Source organism: Lipomyces chichibuensis (assembly GCF_038497645.1).
Source record: "Lipomyces chichibuensis strain CBS 12929 unplaced genomic scaffold V1513scaffold_15, whole genome shotgun sequence".
In the NCBI taxonomy this organism is placed as follows: domain Eukaryota; kingdom Fungi; phylum Ascomycota; class Lipomycetes; order Lipomycetales; family Lipomycetaceae; genus Lipomyces; species Lipomyces chichibuensis.
The window spans coordinates 82,358-105,954 of record NW_027117467.1 but is presented as its reverse complement, the minus strand read 5'-3'; the positions used below and the strand labels follow the sequence as shown (position 1 = coordinate 105,954).

Sequence of the window (23,597 nt, the reverse complement as noted above, 5' to 3'; positions counted from 1 at the left end):
CCGCGACTCAGGCACACTAGGTGTAAGTTTCAGAATAATCTTCACAAGATCATATGATATTTTTAGTTCGCATTCTTAGCGTGAGATCTGAAGTTGCAAATTACATGGTGCCCAGGCATGTATGCGTTTACCTGAGACCAAACGAGCAGGCAATAGTGTGGCTTTCACTCGCGTAGAAAAAAAAAACGAAAAACACGGAAGCAGTCATAGCGTATTCATTATAACCATATTTTCATCATTCGTATCGACTGTTTTTGATTTATTCATTGCATACATATGTAACAACAGTAGTATAAACAAACGAACCTGAACACCACTTAAAACCCAACACACAACAATAGCCGTCTCACAAAAATGCTGAGACATACAATATACAGAGAAGTACTAGCCAAAAACGCATCCACGAGTTTCGTCTTATAAATCAATCATGGACACATTTCTCGTTTTAGCGATTTGCTCCGCCATATAACTTTGATTGATCAAACAAGCACAGTCTATAAACCGTTGTAATCCCTTATGCCCTACTGTATCATGCGGTTCGTAAATCTCAAACAAAATAACTGAAAGTCCGGGTAAATCTCGTATAAGTCGGCCCTTTATATCCCGATGAAGGTGCTAGTCAGCCACATATTTGAGAGATCGTCGGCCTTGGCCACCATAGGGTCCATCTCCATCGGATTCACAGTTACTGCATCGAACGCGTCGTAGAAATCCGACATCGACTTGACGGCGTCGGTAGAGCCGTCCAGTGCCACAAATTGCAAGTCAATCGAGCTGGGCGATGCCGCAGAGGATGAGTAAAACGACGAACCGGATGTCATGGAGGAAGGTGACATTGATTCCGGCTGATTGTGACCTCGGATGATGGTGGCTGGGTTAATGAAGTCTGCCCCGTCAGAACTTGTTTCAGGATCATATGTACCAACATTTGTGCCGACAGACAAAAATGGAACCGGAGCCCAATTTTGTGAAACGAAGGAAGTTTGAGCGATGCCTGTATCGACCTTCAAATCAGGTTGAGCTGCTTCTTTTTGTGCAACGGCTGATTCCACAGATCTATCCTCCCTATGAATAAGTTAGTAGCAGACCTTCTTTATACAACTTTTGCGAAATATGAACTTACATCTTGATATCGCCGGTCGCAACGCTGTCATTATCATCATGCTCATGCTCTGTGTCGTGTTCACTGTCATCATTCTCATGAACTACAACAAATCTCTCGCGTTCTTCCTTCTGTAGCTCGATTTCCTCGTTGGTCAATTTATCGAGGGCTCTGTTAATCGAAATGTGGCCAGACTTAGACAATAAGCAGCTAATATCATCGCCTCTGTTGACACGGCGCACGAGCTCGGCCATACCGCTCTGGAGGATCTCAATTCTGTTCTCGAGAAGTTCAACGTATCGAGAAGAATACAATTTTTCCTTTGATTTCTTGCGTTCTGTGAAGGTGCAGATCTTGTCGTCCATAGTACATCGAGAGCAAGGCTTGCGGCCGTCGCACTTTGACTTTTTGATCCTAGATATATAAATTAGACACTTTACCACCAGCGAAGTTTTAATAAGCCACACCTGCACGAATCACACGCCTTACCTACACGCTTGCGCGTGCTGTACTCAGGCTGGTCGACGTCGGAAGGGGAAGCATGATGAGAATGTGACGAATACTTTGAATTGGTAGCGGCCATATTGACCAATTGCGTTCGTTGACTGACTCGATAATGTACAATGCTGGTCGATAGAACGTCGCGATATGAACAATATAGCACGATAGTATACACAGGGAGCCTCTACTGACGGGAACTAGACATCTAACGCAGGCCCAAGTTGATAATGACTTTGATTTGCCCACTCGACAAGGCAGATACCGTCTGACTGGAAAGGAACGCTACAACTGATGACACGACGCTGGGCTGCTGTTATAGACGAAGAACAATGATGCGCGCGCGACGCTGAACAAGCACAGATATGATAATCAGCGGCGCGGTCAGGCGAGGATGTTGTAACCATATAAGCGTAGGCTTCGACAAATGGGAAAGCAATTAGTCGGAGGAGGATATGCGAATGGACGGGGTGGTGGAGCGAAATGTAATGGAAGCCTCGATATGATGAGTGGTGAGGTGTAGTCTTGAGGGAGGACTGGGAGAAGACAACATATTGTGGGCGAGGATAGCGAGTGTTCTATATATGATTGTAGGCTGATGGACGAGCGGGAACACTCGTGAGGCATGGAATCAACGCCAGAAAGTCAAATTATTCACAAATACTGGGCCACAGACGAAGCGAGAGTATATTCAGAAGCATCCGAGGTTGAGAGCGGGGGGAGGAAAGAGGCATTGCGATGACGGCAGTACGAAGGAAGGAGCGTTGTGACCGGCAAGCGGCTCTAAAATTGTCCGAGCCACCGAGGTTCAGAGCAGATGGCCGGCGGACTGTAGCCGGAAAAGAGAGTTTTTTGCCAGAGAATACCAGTCTTCTACTATGGTTTGCTCAATAACTGACTTACTCCATTGCCAGTACCTCCAGCGTACCAACTACATTCTATCCACCGGGGCGAACTGTCAATAATCTGTCCGACCTGGCTAGCTCCAGTCAGCCTCAATTTCGAGTCGAATCGAGTCGAGTCGACTCGATTCGACGCAGATCGAACAGGATCCAGACGAAGCATCTGGCAATGATTAAACCAGGAAGTCTGACACAAAGCAGCGAACATTCGCTAACTACTATCCCGGGAACATTATATCCAGTCAACGCAGGATGTCAGACTGTCAACAAATGGTTTAGTCGTTGTAATATTCGGAGATCTGCAGGCTAAACATCTCGACGTTGCTGCGGGACGCGGAAAGACTTCTCAACACAGAACACTTAGGGCGGATTAGATTGAAAGACAGAACTCCGGGTGCTTTGAGAGTCAGCCCCGGCAGACGCCGTCTATTCGAAATGAAAATAACGCATTTATGGTTCATGCCGTGTAATCTAACCATTATATTGACCCTAATCTTCCTTCATGCCCTGTCTATTTTGATTGATAATGATTATTCATCAGCAAACTAAACTAGTTATGCATCAGGGCAGGGATTCCAGGCACCTTCGCCCTTGCAAGCTCTGGCCAATCAGCAACCGCTTGTCTCCGATGCATAGTTGGATGTACGAACGCTGGCTATAATTCAAATAACATTCGGCACATGTGTCACTGACTCAAATTTTTTACGTCATATGTGGACCAGAAAACAAGTTAGCTATTCCAAGATCAAATCCACATATTACACGTATTGTAGCTAGTAAACAGCCCGGTGCATTCATTATTGTTTGCTGGCGTAGAGAATAAACCACAGTCTCGTGGACAAGCGCTGTCAGCATTGGTGTCATCCTATCCTAAGTTCAACTCTCAAGACCGCGGCGCTCGACTGCACATCTCACGCTCATTGTGGACGAACACACTATAAAGTCTACAGCGCGATATTGCTTCGTCAATTATTGCGTCATATGGGCAGCTGGGTTCCAGAAGTTTGCAAGTCGAGGTTTTGGTCTACTTTAGGATCGCCTGGCCGCTGGCCCAATCGTATTGTCATCCCGGTCTAGTAAAAACACGCATCATCGCAGCTTGGTGCGTCCATGTGGTGTCAAAAACACACGACCAATAACAATCATTCGCGAAAGCGCGATGAGGTCCGAAAGTGGTAGGTGGCAGTTGTATTATGTCTACAATTTGGGTCATGACGACAGCTCGACACGCATGTTACCCGGTTGACGTACTCGGATATGAACTCAGCCGAGAGTGCCGCACGTTTCTGTTCACCTGATTGAGCCCTAAACGGCTATAAATTCCCAACTCGGCTCTCGGAGACTTTATATCGCCGGTCCTTTTAACAGAACCTCAGCGGCGTGGCAACTCTTCATTAAAACGACCACTACATAGGCAGTGAATGGGTAAATCTGTTGTGGCGAGCATAAAGGAAAACTGCGAAAGTCGTAGCTTATTCGTTTCTCTATATCAGTGCGCTAAATTCTCCGCCTGATAGGTGAACGTACAGTTTGGAATCCACAACTGCCATCGCGGCAACCGGCGACGGCCCGAGGCGGCACCCGGCACTCGGCCCACTGAGCACTATGTAAAAATGTACTAGAGAGCAACAAGTTTAGATCCAGGTACTTACAGCTTAAAGAACTACAAAAATGCAACAATCCGGGAAATGTGGTACCATCATGGTGCAACAAGTTGCGGGCTGGGATACAAAGTTTCAATCAGGCAGACCCAAGAAGGTGTCAGCTGAAAATAAATACACACCGACTGCATACACAATGTATATCCAGCTATACAGTATTCATGCATTCTTGTCTTCATGGGTGATTAATAAAGCAAATACATGCATATTATGTACCGTTATTTTGTTGTATGACCATTTTTGTGTTCGGACTGTTTAGCGACTTTCGTCGTCCAATATCCTGGGCTATTGCATCTAGCTAGCCACTCATATTGCAACATAAAAGACTCAAACGCATTGAGCAAGGAATCGAGTCCCGTGCAATTTTCTGAGTCTCTTGCGCAATATAGTGCTTTGCCCGCATTTTTCTGGTCAATTATCCATGTTCTACAGCTAAATTTTCGCTTGCGTTACAGGTAGGTGTCATGCTGGACAAGTACTGAGGACACTGGCGAACGGTTCATGTAGCACCCTTGCTATCCGAGCGTTTATCCGGCAATCTGATCTGCTGCAATGATGGGCCCCGGTTCAAGCACACACGAGAACAGTACAAGAGAACAATTGGCACAATAACTACATCTGGAACTGGCGCTGCTTGCGTTGAGGATAACTTCTAGAACCGAATGTACAGGCGATATTCTTAGCGAGGCTTTCTATTTGCTCGAGGGCTTGACCGAGGGGCCCAGTAGAGTTTAATGATGACGACACTGGAAGCTCAGGGGTCGGGCGGCAGTCCAAAAATTACTATGCGCGCAGCCCAGACCACAGCAAAATAAAAGTCCGCTCGATAGTTCTCCGTCCATGATGCCGAGGTCTTTCACGACCTTTGCTGAATATCCGCCCATGTCGTCAGTGCCAACTATCTTCCGTGTTTCGAGTTGAAATTATTTGGAGTGGTACATGAATCATGATTGCGATAACAACGCTACGTGGTGAATTCGGGGACTGTTACCAATTCCGGCAGAGGGCAATGAACGATTTAGCGTAATAATGTGGGCTTCACGATCATAAAGCTGTTAATGCTGTTCCATTAAAGTAGCAAAGAATTTGTGTCACAATCTTCAACATCTAAGATAGTGATGAAAAATATACTTTGATGTGCCCTGTCGATTTGGAATGCTGTTCATGAGCCAGTCGGCTACCGCCTCACAAAATTTCTACGTGAAGCCATCAGATCCGACATCTCACCAACCGACGGCGACTTCAGTTTTTATTGCTTGCGGTCTTCTCTGCTTCGTTTTGGTCAAAATGCACATTATACATTATAGCTTGTTTATGACACTTTGATGTCCTTTTTATGAAATGGTCACAGGATCAACATGATGTCCATCCCAGGCCGACTCTAGAGGCATTAACAAAATGATAGCATATTACCATTTGACGTCATAATATACAAAAACGAGGATGATCGCTATTGTTCATGCTTGCTCCCTGTTCGTTAAGTGCGGATAAAAACAGCTATTCTATTGGCCATGCCCAATATTACCTGTTAACAATCCAAAGATAACCACCCTTCAAGGAGAGAAACCAAACCCACCCATGATGAAAACTGAAAAAAAAACCCAAAAATTACACGATAACGCAACAAGTCGCGGACTTTTCTTTTTTGTCCACTCGCTTGTTATCGTGCGATGGCTGTTCTAGTACATTGTGACGAACATATCCGACAAGCTTTTCATCATAATTCAGGTGGCCAATTCTCGATAGCTCCTGTGGCTGGCTAGTGGAAGTCATGGAAGATCGAGTTGTGCGTGCCGTCGTGGTGGTCGCCGTGGCAGTTGACGAAAGTCGCGGTTGGCGCTCATCGCTTGTGTAAGGATTGTTCGAGAGACCGACCACGGCCGCAGCTTCTGCGGCCAGGTCTTCCCTTGCAAGACGCTCCTCCTCTAACGCTCGCCGTTCTAACCGCCTGTTCTCCATTATTCGGCGAATCGTCAAGGCAAATGTTTCTTCTATGTTCACAGTCATGAGTGCGCTCGTCTCCATGAATCCTATGGGATGTCAGAAACACGCGTCCGTCAATCCATTACAAATACTCACCGCAGCCATGCTTTCTCGCCCACGCAAGTCCCTGAGCACTAGACACTGCACGATGGTGAGCCAAATCGCACTTGTTTCCAGCAACCATCTTAACAGGTGGAGCCGCATGCGGTGAATGATTGATCTCCTGCGCGTTCGATATCAAATCGTCAAACTCTTCGAGAGCTAATAGAGAATCAGGGACTGTGATGTCGTATACGAGAAGGTATGCGTCGGCAACATTTCCCGTCTGCCATAAGCCGCTGAGGAGGCCTCTGTACTCCTCCTGCCCTGCTGTGTCGATAATTTCTAAGTCGAATGTTTGTCCGTCTATCAGTTCTTAACTTCTTGATCAATGTCGGCAACGCTTAATAGCAACCAACTCACCAATTACCCTTGTGGTTGAATAGGAATCCTCTAAATAGTCGTGTATCAATATTGCTCTCGCGTTGGCGCAATTATTTCGAAACAAACTCACCGATAGTGGGGTCATATACATCCACCCATTCACTCCTCACGAGCCTCATCGTTATGCATGATTTGCCGGTTCCTAACGATTATGGTTAGCATTAATCCTCACGGTAGCTCATATTCGAAGTCTATCGTACCTCCGTCGCCCAGAATAGCAATCGAGATCTTTTCCGATTCCACAACGGCATCGGAGGACCTAACCAAGCTCGACCTACATGATTAAAGCAATTAGAGCACTGTTGATTAATATAATACGACAAAACATATATTATACTTACATTCCTTATGTTACACTCCTGAAATATAATGGCATACGGATCGGTGTTGTAAAATACATCTCGGCAGTGGATACAGGGATAGGATTTCGAATTGCTTATATTTTGAGTTCGGAGACCCCCTTTCCTCGTGTTACGCCAGAGTTTGAAACGGGCTCAAATTGGACAATGATGGAATATTGTGTTATACCTGCCGTGTATCCCACTAGAAATCCTACTTTCAGTCAGCTCGATATATAATACATATTGGTATAAAAACTTGTCTGAACTACATTTTATCTAATAATTCGAAGACCAATGCTGCCGTACTATCAGCTGTGATCGAACCGGTTCGATTTTCACTAGCCCTGGGTTGAGTAAAGGGGGTGCCCAGACTTCCAAGGCCGCTCAAGTCGAACCTTAGATCGCTTCGACAGGCACCAAGGACGGGGTAAAGAACAAAGACATCGTAGGATATGAGTTTACATTATTTCAAGTATGAGATAGACTAGACAACGAATACCGCATGAATGCTGCGCGTGACTTGACGGCAATCTCAGGCGACAATTGCTGTTCTCATATCTACGTATTGTAAACTAGTCAGTTGATCGCTAGCTCATAGAAAATGTGGTCGAATGCATAGGAGTTTGGATGCCCGACACATCCAAGACTTTTACACGTTTCGACAAATGATCCGAACATCTAAGTGCAAAAATTGGTTGCAAATTCCTGCGCGCTTCAACTCCAGCAAGCTTCATCTATGCATTTATTATGCCCATATGCAAAGAACTTCACTTCTATATGGTAAAGCAGTCCGAACGCCTAAATTACAGCCGAATGTCGCTATTCCAACTAGCGCCAACACTAAGGATATCGTCGGGTGCCCCTTTCTAACTGCAAGAGTAATTCCCGACTTCCGATGAGCCTCGGCATATTCCATGGTGAGTATAGCCGACAGGCACCGATACATATTTTGCATAGCTCTTTCGTTTTATGCGCCATCGACGATCTCTATCAAATGCCAGAGGACACGTCCATGTCTCAATAGGTACGAGAGTTTAATGTCTCTATTAAGTAAATACCGCTAGCTCCTACGGAATGCCCTGAGGCTCTGCTTCAATTTTACTATGTCATATTAGATAGTGTACACGATGCATTAAGGCACTATAGAGCGCGAAACTAAATCCTCGATTGATATACAAATACCAAAACCTAGTAATATACTACTCCGGTATACTAGTACCGATTTTGCTGATATTTACCATTTTAGATCCCCTTGTCACCTCTTTCCTTTGAGCAGTCTAATATATTCTTCCCTTAGCCTTTTATTTTCCATCTCCATTTGGTGAAGCTCATATTGCCAACTGGTGGACCTCGTCGGTTCCAATTCCTCAAACAAATTGTCACTGGTTCGTGACTTCATCAGATTGATACCAGTTGTGCTAGCTCGGCGCTGCCTTGTTCCTTGACTCCCTCCGTCGACTCTTATTCTCGCTATCAAGAAATGGGGCCGGTTGCTAGATTTTGGCGAACTTTGATCCGGTTGGCGGCACGCGTAGATTGTTGAAAACGCAAGATGGAATTCGCCTCTGACTGCTCTGAAGGCATGCCGCACCGATTCATATTCGGAAGGTCCATCCGCCACAGCATTCAAAGCCTGCATTATTCGCGACTTCTCAGTAGGGTCGTGAGCATATGACTGTAAGGTCGTGCCGAACAGGTCATCCATTTTATATCCCAGTAGTCGCTGTACGCCGGAGGACACGAACAGGATAATACCTGTTGGAGATAGCTTCATCCACAGTTCATTGTTTTCTATTCCCGAAGTTTCTGAGACTCCAAGAATCGTAGAGGATTTCAAATAATATACTGGTCTTTCTCGTCCAATCAAAACAATACATCTTCGTGACTTGCCTGCTTCTCTGAACAGTCGACCATAACTTTCCAGCCAGATATATCCGGAATACTTTTTTCGTATACGGAACATTGTATTTATATTTGAATCAGCATTATTGGCCGCTTCCTTCAGATCGCGCATCATGTTGACCACGTCACTAGGATGGCATAGTTCCGCGAGCGGCGTCCCAACTAATTCCTGTGGGTTATACTCGAGCAAGGTCTTTGCCGATGGCGAGCAATAGCTAAACACACCACGCAAGGTAATCACATATATGACATCTTCAGAATTCATCAGTAATGCTTCGCTAAACAGCTTGTCTGTGACTTCGGCATCACCCAATCCTAAAGCTCCCAGGATCTCGAGCGCACCGGATTTCCATGGCAGATTTGGCTGCTGTTGAGTGATAATGAGAGACGCAGCCTCAACGCCATCCAGATTATTGTCTACCAAAGAATTTTGAGGAGGACCCATCGATCTTGGTGCTTGTGTGCGCCGATAATTCACAGCATAGGAGCCATCTGCAAAAACGTCTTATTAGTTACATGCAACCCAAATAATAGGGAAATACGCACTTTTCGAAGATTTTAAAATTGCCTGTGGCTGTTCTCCTAAGTCGATTTGGAAGCCTAATGGTACATTAGAAATTGACTCCAAATATACTCGCAACATTCGCGACGAATTTAAGTGGCATACCAACGAAGAACGCAATGTCTGGACCCTCCCACGTAATTGGGATAATCGTCAACAAATTCACGAATGAATGCCCTGTCTTTTTGTAATTAAGAAGAGGTGCCTGGGTCTCTTCTCCATCAAGAAGACCACGCTTAATTCGTGCCACAGTGTTGTTATCTGTGAACCTTCGAAACTCGCCCTCGACGACCTGGCCGCGAGGTGACTGGAGAAATCGACAGTTTCGGCCGACAATCTCATTTTGTGTGTACCCAGTCAAAATCTCAAATGTCGCGGAACAATACACAATCGGCAAGTCGACTTTGCGAGCGTCACAGACGACAAATGAGCAGGACATATCAACAGGACCGATGTTGATCTGCGGCGATGGTCTGGTAGCGACTTTGGCGAGGAGAGACATGATATCAAAGCCCGTCGACGAATAGATACCAGTAAGCCGCGGCACTTCAGCATCTGAATCTGGGCCCATAATGCCCTGATATTGCAGTTGTCGCGGTGATTGTCCCATTGCCGACGCAGACGCTTCATGAGCAGCTGTAGCGATGCGGTCGTACAGTGAGAGCGATGGATTTAGCAATGGCTGTGATCCATCGGACTCGCTAGACATCTGCATAGACGTTGGCTCTTGTTGTTGAGAAGGCATTATGAAACTATCGCTATCGCCTATGTAGACTTGCTGATATATATCCGACGAACCAATGTCACTGGCACCGTGCGCTTGATAAGACTCTGGAGTGGAAGACAAGTAGAGCATCGATGGCGCTGGAACACTGACTCGAGATATGTCGGAGGAGGGCGCATCAGACAGCTGAGCCTGTGGCATTTCCACACCAGACTCCAAAGTATCTGTGGCTACTGTGGGTCCCATTTGATCGGTCGAAGTCATGAATAGTGATGGCTGCATAGTCATCAGGTATCTCGCGCTGTCATGTGATTGCTGCGCAGTAGGAATAGTTACCGGGGGAAGGGCATCGCATACTGGCGGCGGCCCATCACCTGGAGCAGAATAATACGCCATAGCGCGTATAAAAGGCCGTATTGAGCGTTGTATGGCAACGGATCAAGGCGAGTCTTCGTGCGGAGACTGCTAATGTGCGGCGCGGGGAAGTCTCGATTGGCGGGGCAATGTCCTCCCTCTCGCGATCGTGGCGCCCAAGTGGCGGTGCACATTTCGGCTGCCAGAGCGAATAATGTCAACGTCTGCCCACAAGGGCATACAACATACAGTACGCTTTCCATTTACGAACATATCACGACATATGACCAATAGAATTGTGCATCGTATGATCATCTAGCCAGAAAAGGTCATTGTGTCTCTTTACGTCGCGGCCGGTAACTCGGGGCCAGCTCACTCACATATAATAGAATTCATAAGTCCGTCTCTGTTGACAATATTCTGTCCATTCAATTTATTGATTTAGCGACATACATACAATCCACATGCATCGCAAGTCAGAACCGCTATGACAGCATTCGCGCAAACCGTGGAGTCGGATCCGCATGGAACTCAATCCCCTGACCTGCGCAGCGAGTTCGAGAGATCGACTGCAATATCGCCTCAGAAAATCCAGCTGATTGGCAGAAACATTCAATTTGTACTAGTCTTAACCGTATAGGCATAGAAGCCATAATTAATTGACAGATTATTTAATTACTACAAGTCACTCCAGCTATAATCTTATATCACTGGTTCCAAGATAAGGCATATGTATTTTGGGTCGTCTGCGATCTTTCAGAATAGTCATTATTATGTCAATTGGACCGGCTGATTATCCCGAATCCTTCTCCTGCAACGTTCGCGACAATATCCATGCATGCATTGCGCAATGACAGGACACCATTACAAATTATATGATCGAGTGCCTTGCCCACCGATCGCGATTGTCGCTTGCCGACAGAATTCATCGCATCGATCGGTCAAGTACACATACCGTATGCTTCATGGGTAAACAAAGGCTCCCAGCTTCCATGGCTCTCTTTGTGGAAGCTTTGCCTGAGCTTCGGAACACTCTCTAGTTCTTCAAAAGTACCCGTGCATTGACATTGCCCACCGAATCCGCCGCCGGGGTTTTCTTTATTATTAAATAAGATTATTGGTTACGCTTTCACTCTTCGCCATATGCATATTATTAACAATCTACCCTTTTGTAAACGCGTATATTGATGTAGACCTGTCATTCAGGATAAGTCATCTAAGATATGCAATTACAACTTAAGATCTCTGCCAATTCTCTCGATTGCTTCTACCAGCTCCTCGACAGTCTCCCTCGTAGTCCTGAATATCATGATTAGTATCCAAGCGCAAATTCCTCCTGCAGTTACTTACGTTGGTGCATTGACAACGGCTCTAAAAAACTCCCCCTTGCCATTCGCTTTAGTAGGTGGAGCATAGTCGACTAAGAATCTGCCGCAAGCTTGAAGCTCATAGGCAATTGCACGAGTGACCATTGTGTTGTATCCAGCGTCGTTTTCCATAGGGTGTCCACGTGGGGAATAGTAGAAGCAAGTCTGTAAGCAAGGAGGAGGATTCGACGAGATAAGACAAAATCCTGGTCGGTTGGAGACAAGATTAGCAAGGTGGGCAGTAACACCAAACGCCTGCTCCACCCTCTTTGCATACCCTGTATGAGTTAGTGTAGATTCAAGCAGCTCTACCCGCTACAGATTCGTACCATCCTTGCCGTACCACTTCCAGCCTAAGAAAAGTTTCAAGGAATCCGCTCGTCGACCGCAGCCCATTGTAGAATCGCCAATATCAAAATCTTCGCCATCAGTTACATCCGAATGATATAAATATGGTGCGCGTAATGACGAAGCTTTCTGGAATATGCGATGATCAGGTGCGAGAAGGAACGAGCACTAATTCGTTCAGAATCCTGCCAACCAATGGATTTAATAATGTATCTTACAGTCAAAGGAACTCCCAGCATCTTATGTGGATTCACCGTTAAACTATCTGCAAGCTCTATTCCCTTTAATCTGTGTCGAAGGTTATCCGAAAATACGACATTTCCGCCCCATGACCCGTCGACGTGGAACCATAGGCAGTACTTCTTAGCAATAACTGCAATTTCCTCGAATGGGTCATAAGATCCGTAGACAGTTGTTCCTGCAGTAGCGTTGATATACAAGGGAGTACGGCCCTGCTTTTTTGCCTCTAAGATTTTCTGTTCCAAAATGTCTACGCGCATTCGCTCATCCTTGTCAACAGGAATAGCCCACACAGATTCGCTACCGAGACCAAGTGAAATAGCGGCTTTCTCAACACTATAATGACCGTGGCAGCTAGTGAAGATCACAAATTTGTAGTCGCCATTACCCTTCAACCTGGTGTCGGGATATAGAATCGTCCGCGCAACGATCAAGCTGTGTGTATTTGATGCAGATCCACCTGGAAGAGTGATTCCACCAGACCATGGCGACGTAAATCCAAACAGTTCCGCATACTCATGAGACGTCTTCTTCTCAATTAAAGTCAACACCGGTGCCACGCTGTATATATATGAATTAGTGTTGAGAACTGATAACAACAAGTCCGTCGCGACGCCAACAGGATTAGTCGACGCGTAGAGCTTGTCCATAAACCCGGGATGCCATGTCACGACCGAATGACGAAGGATTTCGTCTAGAACTGCTAGAAATTCAGCTTGCCCACCGCCAACATTAGGTAGAGATAGGTGATTTCCTAGAATGCGAGCCAGTTGCTTTGGTGGGACTGGATCACCTATACGAGCATCAGGTTTATCCACGTCTGCTACGTAAGCCACCACCCTATGAGACACGGCTGATAATAAATGTTCAAGCTCTGCAGCGCGACTGCTACTATCTCGTTCTGTAGAGAGGGTCATTGGTTACATATAGAAATCCGGACTCCTGCTAAATTTCAGTTAAAAACAAACTTAGGCAGCCATTAACGGAAAAATCGTATGCGATGATGGGTCATCATCGCATTTTACCATCCAAGGTGCTTGTACCAGACTAAAAATTTGGGTTGTGGGTTAGGTGATTTGTTGTGGGTTAGGGTCATTGTGGCTGTCATTGCCTGTCACTTAATTTACAACAGTAAGTATCAGCTATCCCGCCTTCCTTTTCGAATTTGCTGATAAAATGCTGTGTGCTCACTATGAGTTTAGACCTTATTTACGTATCATTCTGTCCAATTCAACCACCAAGCTAGTTAGAATAAACTCTATATATCACTTGAGTGTCTCAAAATTGCAGCCATTAAATAGCACGAAATGTGAAATTAATAGCTGGCGATCGCACCATAAATGCAGCACGCACAATTGATCTAAGCAATCTACCCGACGCAAATTGTATTCGTTGCCCATCCAAGATCCGTACGATATATTAGTTCCGGAGCCACCACCAGTAAGGGTGCGTTAGCATGAGCCGCACCGCGCCGCACCGAACAATCGGCATTACCTATTCCACAATGCGCAACTTCATTGCGAGACTGCCTGCCTCGCACCAACATCTAGCTAACTGCTCATACATCTGGAGGTTGTGTTATCATGGTGAACCCATTCGTCCCATTAGAGTCCAATCCGGACGTTCTCACTCGGCTTGCAGTGTCGCTAGGTCTATCTGACAGTCTATCCTTCTATGACGTCTACTCTCTGGACGATCCTGATCTTGTCTCATTTATTCCTCGGCCAGCGCTTGCTTTGATGTTTGTATTTCCTGTATCAGATGCCTACGAGAAGTATAGACGAGAGCAAGACAAGGACCAGCCTTCCTACGAGATATCTCCAGAAGACGATGTAATGTGGCTGAAGGTATGACAGGCGCCATTGCGACTTAACGAGTCATGACTAACCGAACATATAGCAAACTATTAAAAACGCATGTGGCACGTACGCGGTCCTGCACTCGACACTAAATGGTCCGGCATGCGATTACGTCAAACCGGATTCAATCTTAGCCCAGTTCAAGGCTGATCTCGCGCCGCTAACTACCAAAGAACGAGTCAACTACATTGAGAATTCGAAAGCACTAGAAGTTGCACATGTCACAGTGGCTTCCGATGGAGATACTGCCGCACCTGACGCAAATGAAGAAGTTAATCTTCATTTCGTTTCATTCGTAAAGAGTAAATCAAATGTATTATATGAACTGGATGGTCGTCGTGCAGGTCCAATAGAATTAACCAAATTGGCACCGGAGGATGACGTACTCTCACCTGCCGCTGTGCTCTTTGTAAAGAGATTTATGGATCGCGAAGCACAGGCTGCATCGCCTTCCCCGTCGTATTTGTCGTTCTCACTCGTGGCATTAGCGCCCGCTATCGACTAAGTAATTCGAAACCTATTAGTTTCAATGGGATTTTTAATGTTGTTGCTGGGAAAAACCACGAATGTGCTCTACTTCAGTATGGAGGCACTATGTATTTAAGGCAATGAAATAGCTATGATTCTGTTAATTCATGACGATTCTCATTGTTATTATATTAATAACTTTGACTTTATAGTACACCATATTTATCGCCTTTAGCAAAACGCAGCTGAAATCTAATAATACAGAAGAAACTAGTAGAGATACCATAGCTAATTTAGCAACATCATCTAAGTATACCTCTAAATTCTACAACATATGATACAATGCCCGCAATGTCCTCAAGCCCTTTGAGTGCAACAAGCAAAGCCGTCGTATTTACCCATCTCCTTCGTATTGGCTAAATTGAGTTATCTAATGCAGCTAGAATATACTTAGTTCGTTCGAGTATAGCAAGGTTTTCGTCATCGTTGTCAAATGCTTCTTGAAGACAGAAATCTTCAAGCTGCAAATGCTCGTCATACCCAGAAATTTTCGATATTGGTCGCGTGTCTTTAGCCGATTTCGATGGCTGATACGTTCGGCAATTTTGCTCGGAAAGATTGTATAGCCTCTTAATATGCTGTCGTAGTTGCCATATCGAGTATAAAGTCGCGCAACATACTGTTAGTCCCTGTAGACTAGGAATCTTCGAAGTCGCTTCGGTTCCACTCAACTGAGAAAGCTGGTTCTGGTAATCCGTGATCATGTATAGAACCGACATTCCCGTACTCCCTATGATTTGATCCAACGCATAAACTGTATGATGGGGTTCTTCAAAGGTCGAGAATTCTAAGCACGCAATATTTCGTGCACAGTAAGAAACGTAAATGAGGTGGTTAATCGTCGAATCGAGTTGTCCCTCGACGAACTTTGAAGCGTCAAAATCCATGGCTTTGGTCACAGAACCAATAAATTTCTTTCTTGTGTTGCGGCTTGATTTAATCACTGAATAAAGTGGTTTCAGATTCTCGTCGAGTCTGGTAGAATTTCGGCGCGGATCAATTGCTCGGCGATTGTAATCAAGTACAGTTTTGACTCCCTCAAGATACGCTCCTTCAATAAGAGATTCGTGCTTCTCATGGAGGGTTTGGTGCAGCTCAAGCGCCAAGGATCTGACAACAGGTCTGCTAGATGTCTCTAGAGCAACAAGGATAGGTATACACTAATCAATCACTATTAGAATATCAATACATTCTTGTCGGTAAACTTGCTTACATTTCGTGGATTCGCATAACCTTGTCTCACTATCCTCTCCACTAATAGAATAGCGGAAAATGCACGCTCGTCTTCAGACGCTAATGCAATAGCCAAAATCCGATCAAGGTATAATTGCATCAAGGAAGAGCAAACGCTGTTATTTATTGTTAGCCATAAAAAGATGTGCTGCAGCCTAGCACTTACCTATCAGCAGAGAAGTTCTTGGCCTCTCCTTGCAAAACTGCAACGTCAACCTTCGCATCCGATCCACCTCTCTTCTTGACAGCATCATCAGCTCGAGCTTGCTCGTACGCGAGAAATTCGTTAAACATTTTTATCACCGTATCCTTGAGATCCATGTCGCCACTATCCAAGGCAGCATCAAGAATCTTGATAATCGATGGCTCTAAGAATAGTCTAGGATTTGCGATAGCGATCATTCCTAATCACTGTGTGAGCAACTTCCACCATATACGGAAGTGAATATCGGTGACCATACCTAAGTTTCTTACTGCCGTTCTGCGAATTCCACCGGCTGCATTCGGTCGAGTGAATACCTGCAACGCAAGAATAATCGCTTCCGAGAGAGTACGACCTCTGCCTTTTAGCTCTTGCTCCTCGAGAATCTCCTTGTGGGAATCTAGACTGCAGTAACGTCCTAGATGCCCTAACAAATGTAACAGCCGCACAACTCTCGGATCCGCATTGGTAAGTTGACCTCTCAGAAGCACGTCCCTGAATTTGTAGATGGACTTAAGACAAGATCCTGTTGTAACCGCTAACCGCCGAGTATCCTTCAGCATATTGCTTATGTCTCTTAGGCATGGGACAGCCTCTGATAGCTCCTAGGAATTGTGAGAAAGAGATGTGGAAACTTGCTAGTAGCAAATCACTTACTTTCAAAGTAAATTTAGTTAGGCGCTTCAGAAGTGATTGCTGAACCTCTACTAAAAATTTTGGGCGGAAAGAGCCGACGCCTGGTAACACATTCCGGAATATGAGCAAAACATAAAACGTACATGCATCCGTTTTTGCATCATCCAAATAACTTTGTAATGCGACAAGGTGATCTGCTTCAAAAAGAGACCTGCTAGCAACTGCAAATACTGACAAGAGCCCGAACAAACTCTGAAGCGATGTCTACCTCAAAGTCAGGAAGTTCATTAGAGATGCTATCTTGTGAGACCTACCTTTTTTGTATCCGTCCAGTCAATAACTGCTTCAAACAAATTTTCGACAATGGCTTTAGAGATCATTTGCGCTTGATGTGCAGTATGTGCGCTTCCGTCCGACTCCTCAAACACATGTAGCGTCAGCATTTGTACTAAACGGGCACCCGATTCACTCTTGCGGATTTGGAGTAAAATGTTAATTCTCGTATTGATTTCTGTTTTAAATCCTAAATCGTCATCTTCCGGTAAGCTACAAGTCGGCCCATATAATAACTCTTCCAGCGTTTTCTTAGCCAGAGCCTACATCTTGTCAGTTTATCGACTTCACTCAATATATCAATTATTCTGCTCACCACAACGCCGGGATCACTGTCTTCAAGCCGTCTTAATAGCCTATCCCCTATTTGCGCTCTGATTTCCACATCTTCAGTCGCAAGATAGACATCCTTTAGCAGCTTCACCACACGTCTCCGAACCCCAGTACCAGTGTCACCGGCCCGTTCGCACAAAATTGGATAGAGCTTCTTCGTTACTTCGGGCTTCACGAGGATATACTTTCCGACAATGTCGACTGCCGCATCACGGACTTGCGGCGAGCTATCTCTTAGACGACTCGATACCGAGTCCATTACATTGGCATTCCCAAGAATGGATGGGTCTTTTGCGAGCAGCAAGCCAAGGACCCGGAGGCCCTTTGTTCGAGACACAATGCGTGGGTGGTCAAGAGCGCGAAGGATTTCAGACATAACTCTATCGTATAGCTTCCACAGCGGTAAAAGTTTCAAATACTGGTCATATTTCGACTTCATTGCCGCTGGCGAGTCATCCGCGAAGCTAAACACCTATTAGAATAGCACTAATCACTTTCATGAAAGACCAACTATGTTACTCACTCCTCTTTGGATGCCCAAGAATTATCGCTAACAGTCCTGATAAGCTTTCTGACAGACCCTAGAATAGCATCGGCAGAGTCGCCTTCAAGGGAACTGCCGAGTAATGACGCCCATGTTGAGAAGAAGTATCCGTACGAGCTTGTCGCTGTTGAGTCGACGAGCTGCGACTTGTGCAGGTAGAGCAAAATCGAGCTCGCTATACTATCAATTTTCTCGACGTCTGTCTTGGATGAAACAGACGTCAAGTCTGGCATAGTGGTAGGATGGTTTCGCAACGACAACAGCTTAACACCGATAATACCTAAAAGATCCAGTGACATCGAGTTCACCTGTGAACCGTATGTCTCACCATTCGCACATCCAATCTTACAAAGTCAGCCTATTTCTGTTACGGACTCAGCAGTTGTAGCTTACCATATGCATTGTCAAGCACCGCAACAACAATTCGGCACCAGGCCACTCAGGGTATTCCAAGACTGTGATAAAATCTTCCGTGAACAAATCCAGCAACACACGGTAAGGAGCATCTCCTGACTTGGTAGATTTCATAGCTCGCTCTACGAGAAAATTGACGACATCTGTAGAACTCTTTACGGCTTCCACGGTGCACTTTTGACAAGTTTGCATAAATTCATCTCTATCCTTAACCTCAACTTCCTTCTCCTCCGCAGTCATAGTTTCGAGGTTGAAATTATTAGAGCCGCTTAATCGTAAGCTTCTGCTATCTATTGAGCCCGCAGTTTGAATCAGACGAAGAATCAAGGCAGTGACAAGCTGTATATTCCCACCACCGACGAGCCGGTATTGGCGTGCTGTTAATCTACTAACGGGCAATTTTTCTAAACTACTGAGAATCTCGCCGAGAACGAATGTCCGCTGACTGGGATATGACGCGAACACCTGAGTTAACCTTATTAACGTCATGCCTTAGGCCACGACCACCAGAATGCGTATAACGTACCTGAGCTAGTATATCCATGGTCGCGAGTCGCAAATTCTCAATGCTAGAAGTCCCAAGGTATGAGTCTTTCTCCTTCGTGGCGTTCTCTGCAAAGATAATATTAATTGAGAAGAATTCTAGGCGAGTGATGACGTTTTCGCTTAGATCTTGGACGGCTAGGAGTTGATACAACAAATTGAGGACCCTAATGGTTTCTTGAGCAATGCCGACAACCAGTTTCTTGTACGGCATCAGCTGATCCATTTCAGCTAGTACGAGAGTCAGTGTCCCAGTATTTCCCACCTCAGCTCATATGCGACTTACTAAGCGCAGGGATAAGAGGAATAAAGAGGCCTTCAAGGAGATTGCTGATAAAATCAACTATCTCCTTCATGATATCCTCTGAGCATATCTATCGGGACTATCAGACACGTTAAGCTAAGGAGTCCGCATTGAAGGCAAACCTGTTTTTCTTCGCGATCACCAAGCATTGTTCTGGTAATCGTCTTGCAAGCCTTTAGCGCATTGTCCGTTGAAATGATCGCCGCGAAGACCTCCTCATCTTGACAGTCTTCCAATCCTTTCTTCCCTTTCCATGCTATCTGACTAGCATTTCTAATTGACCGCATGCATATCTTCTGAAGTCGTAATATGTCGTCCAAAGGCACGTCATGGTAAATTTTGCTAGATATCGCTCGCCGCAAACCTCCTTCCAACCGGATTTCTGCATCGTTGGCAAGAAGCGGCTCGGTTTCAGGTCCGCCAAGGACCCATAATGTCGATAATCCGCGCTGAACGCCAGATGTATCCCTCTCAGTATTATCATCGGCCTCGAAAATCGTGTCGATTAAGGACTGGAGCGCATCAAGTACCGTATGTGCCTTCGAAGTCAACTCATCGTCAATGGTTGTTATCGCCTGCTTGGTATCATCTGGATACTTTCGTTTCATTGATACTGACTTTGATTCAACAGCAGGTGATGCACTACTGTGTGATGTAGCAGAGGATGGACATGGTTTAGCAAATGACATATCTGACAGTACATAGCTGGGAGTCTGTGGAGGCTGGATGCCGATATCCGCGTTCAGAATCTTCGGCTGCTGAGCAGAATCCAGAATCAATTTCTGTGGCATTGGGCTGAGATGCTGATCTTGCGGTCGACCCGCATCATTATTGACTTCTGTCAGTGACGTGGGTAAAATGCCCATAGGAGTTTGAGCTTGAGGTGCGTGAGTCGCTTGCGTGGCCGCCACGAACTTTTCCGGTCTCTCCTTTTTCTGCCGCTTATTTTGATGCTGCAGATTTTGTGCTTTGCCGTTGACTCCCTGGAGTGTTTCCTGTGTTTCCTGCGGAGATAATATTGCTAATTCGTCATAATGAGCAACTGCTTCAGGTTCTTGAGTCGAGATTGGTTTGACTTTAGGGACTTGAAACGACGGTGCGTCTTGTACTGTCCTCAGAATATTTACTAACGGAATGTCAGGATGATCTGATCCGCTTCGTAACGGCGGTGGTTCACGACTTTCGAAAGAATCTGTGAACAATATTTAATTTCCTGCATCCAGAAAGATTTTAAAACCAATTAAATAAATATGCTACAACTTACACTGAAATGAAACATCCGAGTCAATAACTAAACGCTCTGAAAACTTTCCGAGACCGAAGGACTGGACATGAGCGGGAATCGGCACGTGGATTGTGGGCAGCGAATTAAAAGCAGCAGGAACCTCGAAATTGCTAAAAGATCATTAGCGATCTATTCGCAATACTCTCTCTCCCGTCAATGACGACGGCAATATCATACAGTGACCGCATATCTGGTGTGTTGAGGTAGCCTCGCAGGCTATGTAAGTGACTCTCAACGAGGGCTGCGTGCTGTTCACTCTGTGGCGCTGTATTTAATAGATCGAATGTTTGACGTGACTGAATTTGTTGTTGCTCTGGAAGCTGAAATATCGATGTTTGTGCTATGATCTCCGGTACGTTTGCCAGAGACGGGACTACGTCGCTGATTAACTACCCCAATACGCATAGAATCTCAGCTCCATAATAGTAAATACACACCTGAGCCAGCAGGCGTCACGGACGTGAACGCGGTATATTGCAACGCGTTATTTAACGTCACGGGAACCGGTATCCGCGTTCCGGAATTCGATCGGTTCTCCTGTGTCATTGTCGAAGTACCTTGGTCCCTACGAGAGCAAGTAAGGATGGGCAAGAGTCGCTAGCCTTGCTATAATCAAACCAAGTACAAATTGAAATTCTTTCAAGAATTTTGCCAGCAATCTGACTCAGGCTCTAGCGACAATATTTCGCCTGCGGCGGTTGTTGTAGTTGCTGATGGAAGGTCTAGCGGCGGTTCGTGTCATGGGATGTCGAAGTGGCCCAGCGCGTAGTCGTGTGGCTCGTTGACCTCGACGCGTGAGGCCGAGTTGCGGGTTGTTTTTGCCGTCCGCCGCATACGCCGCACCAGTATTCAAAACTTTCGAGTAACTAACTGGACTGCTGGTATTTATCGAAGGATTTGCCAGTTATTGTTTTCCTCGCTAGCTTTGAGGCTCCCAAGATTATTTTATGTGATTCTTTGCTCTCCTTAACGACCAATCGAAGATATCTAGGAATCAGGCAGAGTTCAATGCCTGTGGTGGCAATCCAAACTCTTGACCGGCGACAAGTCAAAGCTTGCAAGACGGCCTTGGAGAAGAGCGGCCACTTTGATAAACTACGGGGCATTGAGAAAGATGGCAATGGCTTTCTAATATTTACCAATAAGGTATTTCGAATGTATACGATATTTATTATTTACTAATTTATATTATAGACTGGTGACTATGTGGATCTAAAGACAATTGCGATAACTGAGTTTCCTGAGCTGGTCGATCTTAAACCGTCACTGGAGATAATGGTGGTCCCAGATGACAAACATAAGACCGTATTGGATGTTCGACCATCATCAAACTTGAAATCTGCGGTACGAAGTGTACTTGAGTCATTGATAATCCCAAGTTTGTCAACCGAGCGACTTGATCAGATAATAAAAAGGCTACCGCAACGATACTATATCTATGGCCAATTTCTGCTCCTATCATCCAGCTCGTTTGAAAGCATCCCGGAATGGCAATCACTAGCCCAAGATGACTTAGCTTTTGCGAATAAATTTTACCAGCTTCTGGTGGACAGGCTGAAAGTCACTCACATCGCCCAAAATGCTCCTATCCCAGACGACGACGATAACGCGATGAGGAAACCTACGCATTTGGTCTGCCTCTACGGAGACTTCGGGCTCGATGTGAGTCATGCTAGTATTCTGGCACCATCTCGGGAACATATTGCGAGAGAACTGTGGGCCGCTACTCGTCAGAATAACATTTGTCAGACTTGGGCTCCACGGTATACTATGTTTAGTCGAGGAAATATTAAGGAAAAAGCTCGGGTGTTGCAATTCGAGAATGTCGAGAGTAAGACGGTAGTGGATTTATATGCCGGAATCGGTTATTTTGCATTCTCGTACGCGAAGTGCGGCGCCGATTTGGTGCTTTGCTGGGAAATCAACCCCTGGAGTGTGGAGGGCCTTCTTCGCGGTGCGAAAGCAAACAAATGGAATGCACAATTGGTCCAACATGATGAAGATTGGGTAATAGAAAGTAAGAAGGATTCCGCTCCCAAACTAGTGGTTTTTCTAGAGGATAATCGGTATGCGATATCGAGAATTCGGACTGCGGAAGAGGCACATGACTTAAAGTACAATATAAGTCACATCAACATGGGTTTATTGCCGTCTAGCGAACAAAGCTGGCCGATCGCTACTGAGCTTGCTGTGCTTTCATCCGAAGATAATGTCGCACTACATGTTCATTCAAACGTGGCTCACTCCGATATTGACAGATGGTCTCGAAACACAGGGCTTAAGTTATTGCACCTAATTTCTGAGTTTAATCCGGGTTCGTGTGTAATGCCGACACACATCGAGAAAATCAAAAGTTTTGCTCCTGGTGTCATGCATATTTGTGGTGACTTCTTGGTCAAAAAAATGTGAACTGTTAGATTGGAAGGCGCAGAAGGATCTCGTCGTAATGCGGCAGAACTTTTAGATCCGGAGCAATATCTCTTGGATCTGAGTAGTAATGGTGTCCGTGCCCCATCCTCTGATTCAGGAAATGACTTCTCATTTCACTTGTATTAGTCGGCCACCAAACCCCGGATTTTGAACATTACTAACAAAATGCCGAGATATGATGGTCCCGCCCTGCATGCCACCTGGCAAGACCAGATAGACAGGATAGTATGGAGACAAGCCTCAGTAGCTGTGCTCGCATATATATAGACCTCCTAACGAGATTCTATACGAGAATCTATAGAAAGGAACATCCATTTAGACAAGGGCGTAGGGAAATCCTCCGGGAACACTGACGGCGTGAAGAGAATTGTTGGGTGAGCTTAACGCTGGGAGGAATGAAGTTCAATCCCACGCCAACCTCATGAAGTCGATTCCCTCAACCTATTTCTCGCATTTAGAAAAAAGCTAGTTTCGGATGTACCCCAT

General features: G+C 45.5%; 7 protein-coding genes across 7 annotated transcripts; 2 read left to right on the top strand and 5 right to left on the bottom strand.

Moving 5' to 3' along the window:
• Positions 1-596: 596 nt before the first annotated feature.
• V1513DRAFT_458488 (uncharacterized protein) lies at positions 597-1,685 on the bottom strand (the record flags this gene model as incomplete). Its single annotated transcript, XM_066899699.1, has 3 exons — positions 597-1,065; positions 1,124-1,516; positions 1,570-1,685. The coding sequence occupies 3 exons, from the start codon at positions 1,683-1,685 to the stop codon at positions 597-599; spliced, it is 978 nt and encodes a 325-aa protein (XP_066753602.1).
• Positions 1,686-5,630: 3,945 nt separating this feature from the next.
• On the bottom strand, positions 5,631-7,305 carry V1513DRAFT_60862 (P-loop containing nucleoside triphosphate hydrolase protein). Its single transcript, XM_066900565.1, has 6 exons — positions 7,240-7,305; positions 6,971-7,181; positions 6,830-6,903; positions 6,700-6,771; positions 6,243-6,551; positions 5,631-6,193 (listed from the first exon to the last, which is right to left on the bottom strand). Coding segments are annotated over exons 2-6 (879 nt in total). The 5' UTR covers positions 6,973-7,181; positions 7,240-7,305; the 3' UTR covers positions 5,631-5,771.
• Positions 7,306-8,009: 704 nt separating this feature from the next.
• On the bottom strand, positions 8,010-10,684 carry V1513DRAFT_444530 (uncharacterized protein). Its single transcript, XM_066897975.1, has 3 exons — positions 9,540-10,684; positions 9,419-9,472; positions 8,010-9,364 (listed from the first exon to the last, which is right to left on the bottom strand). The coding sequence occupies exons 1-3, from the start codon at positions 10,552-10,554 to the stop codon at positions 8,226-8,228; spliced, it is 2,208 nt and encodes a 735-aa protein (XP_066753600.1). The 5' UTR covers positions 10,555-10,684; the 3' UTR covers positions 8,010-8,225.
• Positions 10,685-11,549: 865 nt separating this feature from the next.
• V1513DRAFT_444524 (pyridoxal phosphate-dependent transferase) lies at positions 11,550-13,461 on the bottom strand. Its single transcript, XM_066897974.1, has 4 exons — positions 12,446-13,461; positions 12,209-12,395; positions 11,863-12,157; positions 11,550-11,811 (listed from the first exon to the last, which is right to left on the bottom strand). The coding sequence occupies exons 1-4, from the start codon at positions 13,382-13,384 to the stop codon at positions 11,742-11,744; spliced, it is 1,491 nt and encodes a 496-aa protein (XP_066753599.1). The 5' UTR covers positions 13,385-13,461; the 3' UTR covers positions 11,550-11,741.
• A 513-nt stretch (positions 13,462-13,974) lies between these two features.
• On the top strand, positions 13,975-15,227 carry V1513DRAFT_444522 (uncharacterized protein). The gene is made up of 2 exons (XM_066897973.1): positions 13,975-14,314; positions 14,367-15,227. Exons 1-2 carry the CDS (start codon positions 14,051-14,053, stop codon positions 14,829-14,831), a joined length of 729 nt encoding a protein of 242 aa, XP_066753598.1. The 5' UTR covers positions 13,975-14,050; the 3' UTR covers positions 14,832-15,227.
• On the bottom strand, positions 14,959-21,578 carry V1513DRAFT_464324 (sister chromatid cohesion C-terminus-domain-containing protein). Its single transcript, XM_066899994.1, has 15 exons — positions 21,119-21,578; positions 20,859-21,054; positions 20,661-20,791; positions 19,519-20,588; positions 19,379-19,466; positions 19,076-19,323; positions 18,529-19,014; positions 18,115-18,479; positions 17,575-18,055; positions 17,240-17,521; positions 16,947-17,189; positions 16,549-16,894; positions 16,254-16,491; positions 16,068-16,203; positions 14,959-16,014 (listed from the first exon to the last, which is right to left on the bottom strand). Exons 1-15 carry the CDS (start codon positions 21,225-21,227, stop codon positions 15,211-15,213), a joined length of 5,223 nt encoding a protein of 1,740 aa, XP_066753597.1. The 5' UTR covers positions 21,228-21,578; the 3' UTR covers positions 14,959-15,210.
• On the top strand, positions 21,543-23,326 carry V1513DRAFT_444515 (S-adenosyl-L-methionine-dependent methyltransferase). The gene is made up of 2 exons (XM_066897972.1): positions 21,543-21,827; positions 21,876-23,326. The coding sequence occupies exons 1-2, from the start codon at positions 21,690-21,692 to the stop codon at positions 23,088-23,090; spliced, it is 1,353 nt and encodes a 450-aa protein (XP_066753596.1). The 5' UTR covers positions 21,543-21,689; the 3' UTR covers positions 23,091-23,326.
• The last annotated feature ends 271 nt before the right edge of the window (positions 23,327-23,597 follow it).

Coding starts and splice junctions, on each gene's coding strand:
- V1513DRAFT_60862 (XM_066900565.1), bottom strand. Junction 6,772..6,829: donor TGCTATTCTGGGCGACGGAG/GTACGATAGACT, acceptor CATAATCGTTAG/GAACCGGCAAATCATGCATA. Junction 6,194..6,242: donor GGCGAGAAAGCATGGCTGCG/GTGAGTATTTGT, acceptor GACATCCCATAG/GATTCATGGAGACGAGCGCA.
- V1513DRAFT_444530 (XM_066897975.1), bottom strand. CDS start 10,554: ATGGCGTATTATTCTGCTCCAGGTGATGGGCCGCCGCCAGTATGCGAT. Junction 9,473..9,539: donor AGACATTGCGTTCTTCGTTG/GTATGCCACTTA, acceptor ATGTACCATTAG/GCTTCCAAATCGACTTAGGA. Junction 9,365..9,418: donor AATTTTAAAATCTTCGAAAA/GTGCGTATTTCC, acceptor ACGTTTTTGCAG/ATGGCTCCTATGCTGTGAAT.
- V1513DRAFT_444524 (XM_066897974.1), bottom strand. CDS start 13,384: ATGACCCTCTCTACAGAACGAGATAGTAGCAGTCGCGCTGCAGAGCTT. Junction 12,158..12,208: donor GAAGTGGTACGGCAAGGATG/GTACGAATCTGT, acceptor TAACTCATACAG/GGTATGCAAAGAGGGTGGAG. Junction 11,812..11,862: donor GCCGTTGTCAATGCACCAAC/GTAAGTAACTGC, acceptor CATGATATTCAG/GACTACGAGGGAGACTGTCG.
- V1513DRAFT_444522 (XM_066897973.1), top strand. CDS start 14,051: ATGGTGAACCCATTCGTCCCATTAGAGTCCAATCCGGACGTTCTCACT. Junction 14,315..14,366: donor ACGATGTAATGTGGCTGAAG/GTATGACAGGCG, acceptor CCGAACATATAG/CAAACTATTAAAAACGCATG.
- V1513DRAFT_464324 (XM_066899994.1), bottom strand. CDS start 21,227: ATGACACAGGAGAACCGATCGAATTCCGGAACGCGGATACCGGTTCCC. Junction 19,324..19,378: donor TCCTCTTATCCCTGCGCTTA/GTAAGTCGCATA, acceptor CTCTCGTACTAG/CTGAAATGGATCAGCTGATG. Junction 16,015..16,067: donor GTTATGCGAATCCACGAAAT/GTAAGCAAGTTT, acceptor GTGATTGATTAG/TGTATACCTATCCTTGTTGC.
- V1513DRAFT_444515 (XM_066897972.1), top strand. CDS start 21,690: ATGCCTGTGGTGGCAATCCAAACTCTTGACCGGCGACAAGTCAAAGCT. Junction 21,828..21,875: donor TTCTAATATTTACCAATAAG/GTATTTCGAATG, acceptor TTTATATTATAG/ACTGGTGACTATGTGGATCT.